The sequence below is a fragment of the Passer montanus genome, unplaced genomic scaffold (assembly GCF_014805655.1).
Source record: "Passer montanus isolate IOZ18808 unplaced genomic scaffold, ASM1480565v1 scaffold25, whole genome shotgun sequence".
Taxonomy (NCBI): Eukaryota; Metazoa; Chordata; class Aves; order Passeriformes; family Passeridae; genus Passer; species Passer montanus.
Window position 1 is genome coordinate 11516441 of NW_024367149.1, and position 12114 is coordinate 11528554.

The 12114-nt window shown below is 50.8% G+C and overlaps 1 protein-coding gene across 6 annotated transcripts in view; it reads left to right on the forward strand.

Moving 5' to 3' along the window:
* The window catches only part of PDE4B (phosphodiesterase 4B), a 171357-nt gene that overhangs the window by 123281 nt on the left and 35962 nt on the right, over positions 1-12114 (forward strand). The window contains exon 1 of one of the 6 annotated variants that reach the window (XM_039711705.1): positions 551-623. The exons of the other annotated variants lie outside the window; for them this stretch is intronic. Coding sequence (XP_039567639.1) covers positions 566-623 — 58 coding nt within the window. The 5' untranslated portion in view covers positions 551-565. Of the gene's footprint in view, positions 1-550; positions 624-12114 lie in introns of those variants that run through there. 6 annotated transcript variants of the gene reach the window in all.

Below are 12114 nucleotides of genomic sequence, written 5' to 3' on the forward strand. Positions count from 1 at the left end.
TGGGTGAGGATAATTGCTGTGTTTTATTGAACGCACGTTTGTTGTGTTGCTGTGTGCATAAACAGCTCCGAACCAGACTAAAAAGTCATTTTTGTGAGCCCGGCTCTGGCTGACAAGTGACACTTGTTTCAGGTCCCCTGGCTAGATTTATTTGTGTATCAAGTGACAGGAGGCATTCAGGCAAACCTGCTTAGCCTTTGACTCCCGAAATTCTGCGGGATTGATTTCATGACATCTATATAAGAAAATAGCCTTCATTTCTCCTCGGCAGGCTCTGAAGACACACAAGCTAATCATGACTCCATAGCAACGGATAAAAACTGTTTTCCCCTCCGCCCCACCTGTGGATGTCACATGAAGATGCTCCACGTGCTGCTGCCATCAGGAGCCTGTCACTCCCCGGGGCCAGCTGCCTCCTGCAGCCCCGGGTGTGCGGGACTCCCTCAGCATTCCCGCTGGCCCGCTGCATTCCCGAGGCTGCCTGGGTCATGCCCAGGGCTGGAGGCAGCTCTGCTCCCTTTTTCCCATCAGGAATGGCTCTGGACAGGCTCCCGAGGGGCTGGTGATGCCTTGGAGTGGCTACCTGAAACAGAGGCTGCAGAAAATTAAGAGAATAAAAGCAGGTATTTATTGAAGGCCTTCAATGGGCACACCTTGGGCAATCAAAAGCCTCTGAGGGCTACACCCAAGATGGGTGAGGGTCATGAGATTTTCACACTTTTATGACTTTGGTCCGTTTACATATCAGGGCTTAATCCTCCAATTACAGCTTCGGCTAATGAAGTAATTTATTCTCAGTTTGCCCCCCCCCAATTCACTGTTGTTTGCATCTCTCAGGGCCTGAGACAGAGAGGTGTCCTAGAGTTTCAGGCCTAGAGAGGAATGGTTTTGTCTGAATAAAATGGGAGAACAGTAGCTGACAGGCTATGGAGCTTTAGCATGCTAAAGCAGCACAGGATCTGAAAAATATATATTAAAAAAAAAAAAAAACAAAGTAAAAATCTAAAAATCATAAAAGCTAAATCCTAAGGCATTAGTGGGAGCTGAGCCCTGAGAACACACGTAGATGGCATCCTCAGGCAGCTGAGGGAGCAGCTTTGCCTTGCCAGGAGGAGCAGGGCTGCTCTGACAGCAGCAGTGATGAGTTTTGGAGGGGTCACACAGCCAGACCTCTGGGTTTGTGGTCAGGTTGGCATTGCACTGATGAGCCCACACGCACTATGCAGGATAAACCATCGATCCAGCAGGGTTAGCAAAGGGTTTATCTGATGGTGGCTTCGTTCCGAGTGACCCAGGCAGCTGTGGCAGGGAAGGGACCCGGGTGGCACGGTCCCGCTGTGTCCTGGCTCGCTCTGCTCCCTGGGGCCAGCTCAGGTCCCGTTCCCAGCTCCTGTCCTGTGGAAGGGACCCGGGTGGCACGGTCCCGCTGTGTCCTGGCTCGCTCTGCTCCCTGGGGCCAGCTCAGGTCCCGTTCCCAGCTCCTGTCCTGTGGAAGGGACCCGGGTGGCACGGTCCCGCTGTGTCCTGGCTCGCTCTGCTCCCTGGGGCCAGCTCAGGTCCCGTTCCCAGCTCCTGTCCTGTGGAAGGGACCCGGGTGGCACGGTCCCGCTGTGTCCTGGCTCGCTCTGCTCCCTGGGGCCAGCTCAGGTCCCGTTCCCAGCTCCTGTCCTGTGGAAGGGACCCGGGTGGCACGGTCCCGCTGTGTCCTGGCTCGCTCTGCTCCCTGGGGCCAGCTCAGGTCCCGTTCCCAGCTCCTGTCCTGTGGAAGGGACCCGGGTGGCACGGTCCCGCTGTGTCCTGGCTCGCTCTGCTCCCTGGGGCCAGCTCAGGTCCCGTTCCCAGCTCCTGTCCTGTGGAAGGGACCCGGGTGGCACGGTCCCGCTGTGTCCTGGCTCGCTCTGCTCCCTGGGGCCAGCTCAGGTCCCGTTCCCAGCTCCCGTCCCGCTGCATTGCGCAAGGAAGGGCCCTGCGGAGACAATTGGGCTCTGCCATGGCTGATATCAGCGCTGATAAAATCTGTGTCTCCTTTGTTTGCTGCACACAACCGTCAGGGCTGCTGGGGGAGGTTTTGACAGCGCACTCCTCGGCACCCTGAATCAGTTCCAGATGAGAATGAGAGCTGTGTCCTGGATCAGAGGGAAAAACAGCCCAAACCAAACAAAACCACCCAAACCAAACCTCTGGCAGGCCGGGTTATTTTTTTAGGTCGCAGGGCACGGTCTGTGCGTGCCTCGGGGATGAACAGTGTCCTGCTGGTTGAGCCCTTTCCTCTTCCATGTCACAGCGTTTCCCGACACTGGGGATTGCCGTGGCCTCCCCAAAGCCCCCAGCAGCACCTCGGCCCCACAGCTCTGGGAAGTTCCTCAGTGCAGAGCATTCTGTCCTGGACACACCATGGGAGAAGCTGCATCCAAAATGCCTGTGGAACATTCCCAGGGAACTGCACTGCTCACATCCCACAGCCAGCCCCAAAGGCCAAACCTTGGTCCTCCTGCAGGACCTGGCTCCCAGTGGAAGTTGCTTTCTTCTTGTGTTTTAAAAGGTGTTTTGAACGTTGAGTTCTGATTTTCAGTAGCCAAATAATTGGGTTTGTAGTTGGCAGGAATTCCTAAATATTTTTTTATATTTATTAGTCTTGGTGGGAGCAGCGGTTGGTTCCAGGTTGGAGGGGAATGTAAAGAGGGGAAAGGGCTGTTCCTGAAGGGCAGAATTGGAATTTGCTGTCCTCTGCAGCGACATTCTGCTGACCAAACTTAACCCTGCAATTACAAAATAACAATTAAAAAGATTAAAACTCTCAGAGCTTAAAAAAATCAAGGTCTAATTATAAGAGGAAGCAAAGGGTTGCTTTGGAACTTTTCCCTCTATTCCATATGGAATTGCCTCCATTCTGATTCACGCTCTGCAGTTGCCAAACAGTGTCACTGAATAATGAACATATTGATCGTTTCGATGTTCAACTCACCCAGAAATGTTCTGCTTTTATCACCAGTTTCATCTCCTGATGAACTAAAAATGATTTCTGTAGCCAAGCAAGGTGTGCTAATTAATGTAACCATCATTGTGCAAGCGGGGAGGAATGTTACACTAAGAGTTAATGAAACATTTCATTGTAATATTTGCTCCAAGAAGTGCCTGTAAATGACAGCCTTAAGGATGCTATAATTGCAATACCTTTTTTGACAGAAGGGAAACAGCTGCTAATTATTTATGGTTATTAATCAAACCTGTCAGTTTATTCAAAGTTCATTCAGTTCACTGTAAATATGTATGATTACCAACATTTAAATGTTTTAAGTAGTAGCCTTTAAAAACTATTTAAATACACCTCTCCTCCCTGTGGGATATATTCTCACATCCAAAAGTAGCATTGATTGGCTTTGCTGTGCGTTGGAGCACAGAATCATTTTAGGAACTCAGAATTAAAAAAACCCCTCCAAAATCCTGCAGGGTGTTGATTTGACAATTAATATCTTTTGATTTTGTAATCAGAACTGTGCCTCTGGAGGTGACAAACATGAGCCAGGAGCAGGATCTGACCCAAGGTTTGCTGGGATCCAAGATCCATTATTCCGTGCTAAGGAACTCCATGGTTAAATTGAATTTTAAAGGGACTGTGCATTTTAATGTAGATATTCCAGTATAAATATCCTGCTGTCAGAAATCTCCCTTTCCAGGAGCAAATTAATCATCTGTGCATGCTAAACTCCTCCACCACACCTTCACACTCTTCAAAAGCTTTCTGAAACACTTTTTCCCTGGACCTCAAAGGCTCCAGGTTGCAAGCCCTTGGAGAGAGGCTCTGGCTGCAGCTTGCCAGGTCCCCTGGAGCATATTCCAGACACCCCAATGTTTCCATTCCAAGTGGTCCAACCCAGTCAGACCTTTCGTGCCTCCAGCGTGTGTTTAGGGAGGTTGGTCAGGCTTAGCACTTCATACCAAAATGCTTCTGAAATGTCACATTTTACAAGCAATGTCTTTTTCTTTAAATACCAGATATTAGGCTGACAAAAGCAGGAGTTGATCAGAGGAATCTTTGTGTTCTCTGAAAAAAGCCAGGGGAGAGTTCTGGGAAGTGAAAAAGCCAGCCTGTTTTCCTGTGCCTCTTCTCTCCCTCCCCGCCTCATTCCCTGTACAAGTTTTACAAGAAGTGACCCAAAATCGTGTCCCTGCTGTTGCTGACTCGAGAACAGGACGTTTGGATCCATGCTGGGAGCATTTGTGCTGGTCTGGGACAGCCCAAGAGGATGTGGGATAACGTCTGTTCTGTGGGGATTGTCACTGAGCACAGCGTGGGGCCAGTCCTGCTAAGAGAATTCCAAGAATAAACACACACAAGTGCAGGGTTTGTTGGAAATGGACTTTGCTGCCATTTGACAGCTGTGAAATGTTTCCCTCCCTTCTCTTCCCAAAGATCCTCTTGAAGAAGAGAACTTCAGGGAGAAGTTTCCAGTTGAACTGGAGTGTATTTGGTTCAGACTTTGTGGGACAGGATCCCCATCCAGCTCCTCCTCAAACACTGCTGAGTATTTCCCAAAATCCCTGTTGCAGCTTCCTGGGTTTCAACTCTACTGCACGCAGCTTTTCAACATTTCCATCCCCTTCCAGTGGGATCATCCCGTGAAATCCAAAAAGCTGCTCCTCACCCTCTCTAGGTCAGGAAGGAGGGACCCAGGCAGAGATGCTGCTCACACCACATTTTCCAGCAGCAGCTGCTCCCTCTTTTGTGACACTTCCAAATGTGGCTCTGAGTGCCGCTAGAACAGCTCCTGGTGCACATTGCCTCAAGTGGGGACTCACGTGCTGAAATCAGCCTGAAATCCACCAAAACTCTGGGAATTGTGCTGAATTTCCTGCACAGAACTCCTGACAGTGTGAGTGACAGCGCAGAGACCTTGGCCAAGGCTGACACCACGTGCCTCTTATGCTGCTAAATGTAAGAAATTCTGGAAAATGCCTCAGAGTATAAAACTCAGAGCAGGAAAAGTAAGCCCTGGAATAATCCCCAGCAGGCCGAGCCATAGCTGACCTTCAGTGGGGAACATTTCCATTTCCATGTCCGCTCTATCTGATATTTGAACTGGAACTGTTAATAAGAGGTGCTTTTAATGCTGACATTTTGATTTCTTTGAACTCAGATTGAGGTGCTTAAATCAATGTATTTTGAGGGCTTTAATCAAATGGTTTTTGAGAGTGAAAGGCTGTTCTCAGCTCTGCTGGCAGCAGCCATTTGGGGAGTGGTTACACTTTCAAGTCTGCCTGTCATTACTGGGTCACGTTTGTCCCCATCTACCCCTCCAGGCATCTCTGTGGTGTAAAAATCGGATTTGGGTCAGGACTGACCCCAGGTTTAAGGAATGTTGTCATACAGGACTCCTCACATTTGGCTAAAATAGTCCAGATCTAGAAAAAAAACTTACAAATAAATTAATATCTGGTGTTCTATAATATCAAATTCTGATTATGGATAACCAGGGAATGAATCTGATGTTGTTTCCCTGGTAATTTCGGGGAAAATGTGGTCCTGTGTCCCAAACACACCTTTTAGACAGCCAGGGTGTGCTGGCCTCAGCTCCCAGGCGGAGATCAGCACGTGCAGGGTTTAATATGGAACATTAAAAGCTGTCAAAACAAATGATGCTGCTCTGTAGGCTCCTGCCATCTCCCTCTTCCTCCCCACCCCGTTCCCCGTGGGACTCAGTCCGTGATTTTCAGCTCATTATTCCAAAAGTTCTACGTGCACTTGGGGAAACAGAAAGGCCAGTGAGTCACGAGCTGTGCAGGAGGGAGATGAATACCCAGGATTAGCACGGGGAAGTTTCAGCTCTGCTGTCAGCCACGGAGGAGTTTGAGTTTGGGGCTTGAGGCTCACCCCAAAATCAGAGTTACGCTGTGGGGGTGGACAAAACCTGTGTGTTTTGGGGAGCCACCACCCAGCTCACCTGCAAAATATTCAGCGTTTTTAAAAGCTGGAGGACTGTGGATGAGGAAGCTGAGGTTGTCCAAGCTCTGTGTGCTGGTTCTGCTCCCCGAGCTCGCGCGTGTCCCACGCTGCAATCCCAGATCGCCGGTAGCGCTGACTCACGGCTTCACTCCGCAGCCCAGTCCCTCCAAGCAGGCCATTTTTTGCATCATTCTGCATTCTTGGGTGACTCTGCTCCCTGCAGATATCCCTGGATTTCATCTGGGGGATGACAGTCCCAGGCATCTCGGTGAGAGGCAAAGCAAGGGCACCAAGTTCAGCCGAGGTGAGTCGGCGGGGTTGACATTTCCCATTGGTACATAAAATACCCATTGCAGGAAAACAGATTAAAACTCCAAACTGAGGCAGGTTTTTAAGCTGCCATCCTAAAGGATAATGCTTTCAAGTAATTACATTTAGCCATGAAAAAACCACAATTTTGTTATATTTTATAATGAATATCATTGAAATGCTCATTCACAATGTAAGGGGTGACTTTGTGTCCTGTCTTTCCATGGCTTGAGCAAGGCATGGGGACACAAAGAATGCTATGTACCGTAAAGGATTCCTGTGGATTATAGCTGGGATGCTTCCTGAAACCACATTCTTAACTCTCATATTGAGAAACTTCAGGAAATTAAATTGAGAGGAAATAGAGGCAAATTTAGTGTTAAATTGTGCCCTTTTAACCTTCCCGGAGCCAAGGAACCTGATTTGAGCAGGTCTAACATTTTACCAGTGGCCTGTTCTACGTGGCTCAGGTGATGTGGGCAGCCCTGCTCTGCCCCTTGTTTAACATTTCTGAATCATTTTCCTCATGAAGAGCTAAGGATTATTAATAAACTTTGTCTTTGCATCCAATGCCAGTGACCAAGTGGAGCTTTTCAGGTAGATCCAGGATTGTGCTTTGAACTTCCAGGATTCATCCCTGAGGTTCCTCCTCCTTTCCTACTCCAGCATTTATTTCACCACAAATGACTTTCACTCTTGACAGACTCTTTAGACCAGAAGTTTTATTATGTCCAGGTTAAAACCTGATTTAATGGCCCCAGGTGGGTGTGGGGATGAAAGCAGCACCTGGATTTGGGGGCAGATCCAAGCGAGGACCTTTCTGCCCGTGGTTTGCCAAACTCTTGTGAAACGGTGACACAGAGCACAGTTAATCCTGCGCATCTCTCAGACTTTGGGTTGTTTTTTCCTCTGGTTGAGCTCAGATCGTTGCTGTGTGGTCTGGCTGGGGAGTTCCTTCCGTGCCCTGGGCCTCTTGTGAAAGTCAGCTCGAGGTTTCAGAGGAGGAGGTTTTGGGGCGCCTGCAGGGGTGCAGGAGGTGGTTTTGCACAGATGTGAGCATGGAGGGAGCTGGGGATGGAGGAGTTCGGGATGGGGAGAGCCCCTGGGCTCGGCTGGGGGCTGGCACAAGCAGAGCCCCTCTCCAGCCCAGCCAGCTGCCGGTAGGAATCCTCGGCCGGGCTGTGCCTGAGCCAGCTCCAGAACCGGAAGGCGTCCAGCCACAACAGCCCAGGATGGTGCCCCACCTAATTAAGGCTGTTGAAAGGCAGGGCTAATTAGTGTAGGTGGAGCACCTCGTTAGCACAAGGATGTTGCTTCCAGGATCCAAGTTGGTTTCCCCGCACGTGTGAGCTCCCCAGTGCTCCCCACATGCAGCAAATGAGATAATGCAGTGCCCAGGTAAATCCTAGGTGGGTACCAAGGTCGTTGCTTCATCATATCCTGAGTTTTCCAGGGCTTTCTCACAGCCCTGCACTCATGTGTGCTCGGGAAGAAAACAATTCTGCTCACACAGTAAAATGTGCTTGCTGTGACCCAGCCTGGCCTCGTTTAGTTAGAGAAACAGAAACAGTGTGGGCACAGTGTGATTTGCAGGGAGTTGGGATTGGGATTTGACATCTTCAGGCTCAGCTCTAGGGCTGGGTGGAGGCTTCCATCCCATCCAAACCAGTGGGCATCTCCATCCCAGCCTGCAGCTCTCTGGGCTCTTCTCACTGCTCTTTGAGGACTGTGGGGGGTAAAGCTGTGCCGGGGCTTCACTTCATGTAAAAATCCCTCCTGACCTTGGAAATTCTGTCTTCAGCAGTGTGTTCAAAGTGTGTTAAATTCCCTATGAAATCACTCCCAGTGTTCTCCTTGCAGCTCCCTCCCTTGTGTGCTCCGTCCACCTTCTGCACTCACTGTTAGACCCTGAGTAGGAGAATTCCTCTCTTGCTTCTTATTTCTCCTCCTGTCTTGTGATGAAGGCAAGAATCCCCCAGGGCAAGGAGCAATCACCGTGGTCAGTGAAAGGATAATGTGCCAAACCCCGAGATAAAGTTGGAACTGAGGAATCTTTCATTCATTCGACAGGCCAAGATTAGATTCCGCCTCTCTTGCCATTTCTGCTTCTCCCTCTCGGTGGACCGAGGAATTCCTACTATGCAGGCAAATCCCGTTCCCAGATTCCCCGGTGATAGCGCTGCTAAGTGACATCTGACAGGATGCTTCCTGCATTTTGTTACTTCCATTTGGCACCATAAAAGCACTGTCACTTACCCCTCTGATTTGTGGCACCTCGGCTGCATTGTTCCCTGCAGGGGGAAGGACACTGGGAAACGGGATTGCCCTGTGGTAAAACCATCCCACCCTACAGGAGATGCTATCTCCTGAAATCCTTCCTCAGAATGTCTCCAGTTTTCCTTCCTCGTTAGCATTTCAGATTAAACCTTTAGGCTTATCTCCACATCAGAAATTACCTCTCTGGGAAGCTTCATCAACTTCTATCAGCCACCTTTAGGTGTTCTTGGTGTTCACGCCTCGTTTTTTGCAGCTCATTGTCATGAGAAAGGTGCAGTGGAGCTTGGCTTTGGGAATCTGGAGCTTTCATCTCTCCCTGTAGCATCTTCAAAGCTGAGCTTTGCAGGGCTGACGTACAATCGGACGCGTTAAAACACACAAAATTGATATAAAATGCTTTTTGGGTTTAATTCAGGAGCAAGACTTTTTATTAGCTGCTGCTTTCCAAGAGTTCCCAGTGCTCTGTGGGAGATGTTGTGTTGTTTATTGTGTGGGAATGATGATTCCTGGTGAAACATCTTCTGCAATGCCCATTGACGCTCAGGCCCTCCACTCCCAGCAACATTTGGGATCTTGGAAAGGCAGTACTTGAGTAGCCCCATCACTGCATTTTTCAGTCTGTTTCTAAGGTGTCTGTGGGGCTATCCCTGAAAAACTGCAGTGACTCCTCCATCACTTCAGAGCTTCCAGTTTTGGATCCGTCTGCTGAGCTTATCCCAGTGCTTTTCCCGGCTGCTGTTGCCTCTTCCATGTGAAGCAGCATTCCCATCCTCTCCTGGGAGGGGTGATGCTGTTGGCACTGCCCTGCTGCCCACCCCAGGAACCCTGGCTGATGCCACTGAAGGGCTGGCTCCCTGGGAAGCACCATTCCCACCAGGCCTGCCCAAACCCAGCGGCTTCTCCAGCTCTGGAGACGCGGAACCGCAGTCACGGCGCTGTGCACGAATTGCTGGGCAGTCCTGGCTCCTCCAACAGCCCGTGGCTCTCAGCGAGCTGCCAGCCCCTGCTGGTGGCTCGGTGACCCGATTCTCATGACCTGGGTGGTGATCCAGCACCCCAGCCAGTACTGGTGGGTGCAGTCAGGACTCCGCAGGTTTGTCCAGTTCTGCCCTAACCGGCTTCCTCTGCCTTGGCTCCTGCTCCAGGCTGACCTCTGGGGATGACCTCCCTAAAAATGCTTCATTTCTGCTCCCAAACAGCATGGGGCCCCATGGCTGATGTCCTGCTGCTCGCCCCGGGGTGGGTTACAGGAGCTGGGATCAAACTGGGACTGGCCAGCACCAGGGCTCTGCACGAGCTCCTCTGTTTGTGCCCAGGCCTTCCACTCCCACTTGCTCTCAGGACTGTCATTGTCATAAGATTAATTTCATCCCACTTCAGCCACCTAAAAATTACAGACCAGTCTTAAGTGATGGCTGCTTTTTGAAGAAAAGCTCAGGAGCAAACCATCCTGTTGTGCAGGAAGATCAGGAATTCTAGTGGAAGGAAGCAAGGTGAAGCAAGGAGCTTCTCAGAGAGTCAAAATGCAAGAAAGGAGAAGGCAAAGAGTGAGAAAGACTGAGAACAAGGGAGGCATGGAAAACTTTGGGCATGTGGAGGATGTTGGGCTGATGAAGCTGTGAGTGGTGAGGAGACTCCAGTGGGGGTATGGAGCAGGGAAAGAAAATACAGAAAAGAAGTGTTGATCCACGAGTGAAACAACCTAATGATAATGGTACAGGAAAGACCAAAATAGTCAGCAGTTTTTTTGTCTCAGCCTTCATCCCCCAGCCTGCTTGGGAAGATAAGGGATGGAGGACACCGAGGGAACAGCCAGTTGGGGACAGCCTGGAGGAGGTGGAGGTGTCCAGGCCCACATCACTGGACAAGGGTCAGGCTGCAAAAGCTGTGAGGTCAACGTGAGTTGCCCATAAAAATCGTGGTGCTTAGGAAGGTGACAACAGGAAAAAGGTTCATCTTTGGGAAGGGTGGAGCAGATTAGGGGAGCTGTGGACTGGTCAGACTCTTCTCATCAGTGGGAGGTCACTGAGGTTTTTCTCTGGAGTCTATTTCCAAACACATGAAAGACAAGAAAGAAGACTGGGAATGGTGGGTGCAGACTTGCCAAAGCAAGTTGTGTTGGAAAGGCCCCATGTCTTCCTCTGAGAGCTGGAGGGTGGCCTGGCCCTGGGCACGTGGAGGGCCATGGTTGGGTGCAGGGAGCCCTTGGGCACCGTTTCCCACAACATTCCCACATGGCAGGGCTGGGAATGGCTGCACAGCAGGCTGCCAGGCTGGGGGTGAAGGCTGCTGGTGGCTGACGACAGGGGGGCTGCGGGGTGTCCAACAGTGCCCTGCAGCTGCTGCTGCAGGTGCTCAGCTGGGATGGTCCCTCTGTGGGTGGGAGGTGACCTCTGGGGGTCCCTTCCTGTGCCTGGGACAGAGAGGAGCCTGCTGCAGAGAGCGGCAGCAGCTCCGGAGGGTGATTCAGCCCATCCCAGGGCACTGAGAATAGACCAGGATCGCCCCTCGGAGCTCCCAGCCACTTTCCACTGCGGTGCTTAGGTGATTAACTGCGGGCTGGCTAAAGATAGCCCAGCTGGGCAGTGACAGGGACATTTCTGCCTCGGAGTCCGCTCGGATTACCCCGCAGCTGGCCCGGGGCTCAGGCTCGGGGCTGTTGACTCAGAAACATCACTGCTACTATGGCACTGAGTGACTGCCCCGGCTCTGCTGCTCTTCTGGCCCAGCCGAGTCACACTGCAGGAATTCCTCCCCTCGCTGGGAGCCTCTGCTTCCCAGCTGGGCCTTCTTCCTTCTTGGGATGCTGCAGCCCTTTGGTTTTGTGGCATTCCCTGCAGACAGGAGGTTTCCCCTTCTCCTTTTCATTCCCTGTGGTGACAGAAGCTGGGGCTTCTTCCTTCTTGCAACCATTTCTGTGGCATTCCCTGTAACCAGGAGGTTTTTCCTTCTCCTTTTCATTCCCTGTGCCTTCTCTTGGTGAGACATCTCCTCCTGCTTCCCAGAATCTTCCAGTTTGGACCTGGATGTGTCCTGGATGTTCTTGGCGAGTGCTGTTTAATCACTGCCATGACGTCTTCAGCAGCTCTGGAGACGTTTTTCTTGGGGCTGAGTTTTCCCAGCAGCTGGAATGGTGTGTCCCAGAAAGGACCTGTCTTTAATTAGGGAACTTAGAATGCCAGGCTCCTCAGCAATCCAACCAAAAAGTTCCTTTTTCCTGCTCCCTGTTGTTTGGAAAAGAAAAAAGAGAATAAAAATGCCCCCCAAAATCTTGGCTGTATTTTGCCAGAGGCTGTAGCTGATGTCAAACACTCATCCCCAATTTCAGTCTCCCACATTATTCCTGGCAGCTCCAGCTCACTCATTTCCTGGCATTTTTCGCAATTAGCAGTGGAAAGCTTTCACTTCATTTTTTTGTCTCTATCTTCCCCTCTCATCTCTGAAGCCAGCCTGAATACAGGCCCCATTGTTCCTGGAGCTTTGGAGCCCCTGTTAAGATTTCATCCGTGTTCCCCACAGCTGGATCTCCTCCAGTGCCACCTCCTCAGTGACCCCCTGCCAGTGGCTTTGCCAGTTCATCCCGT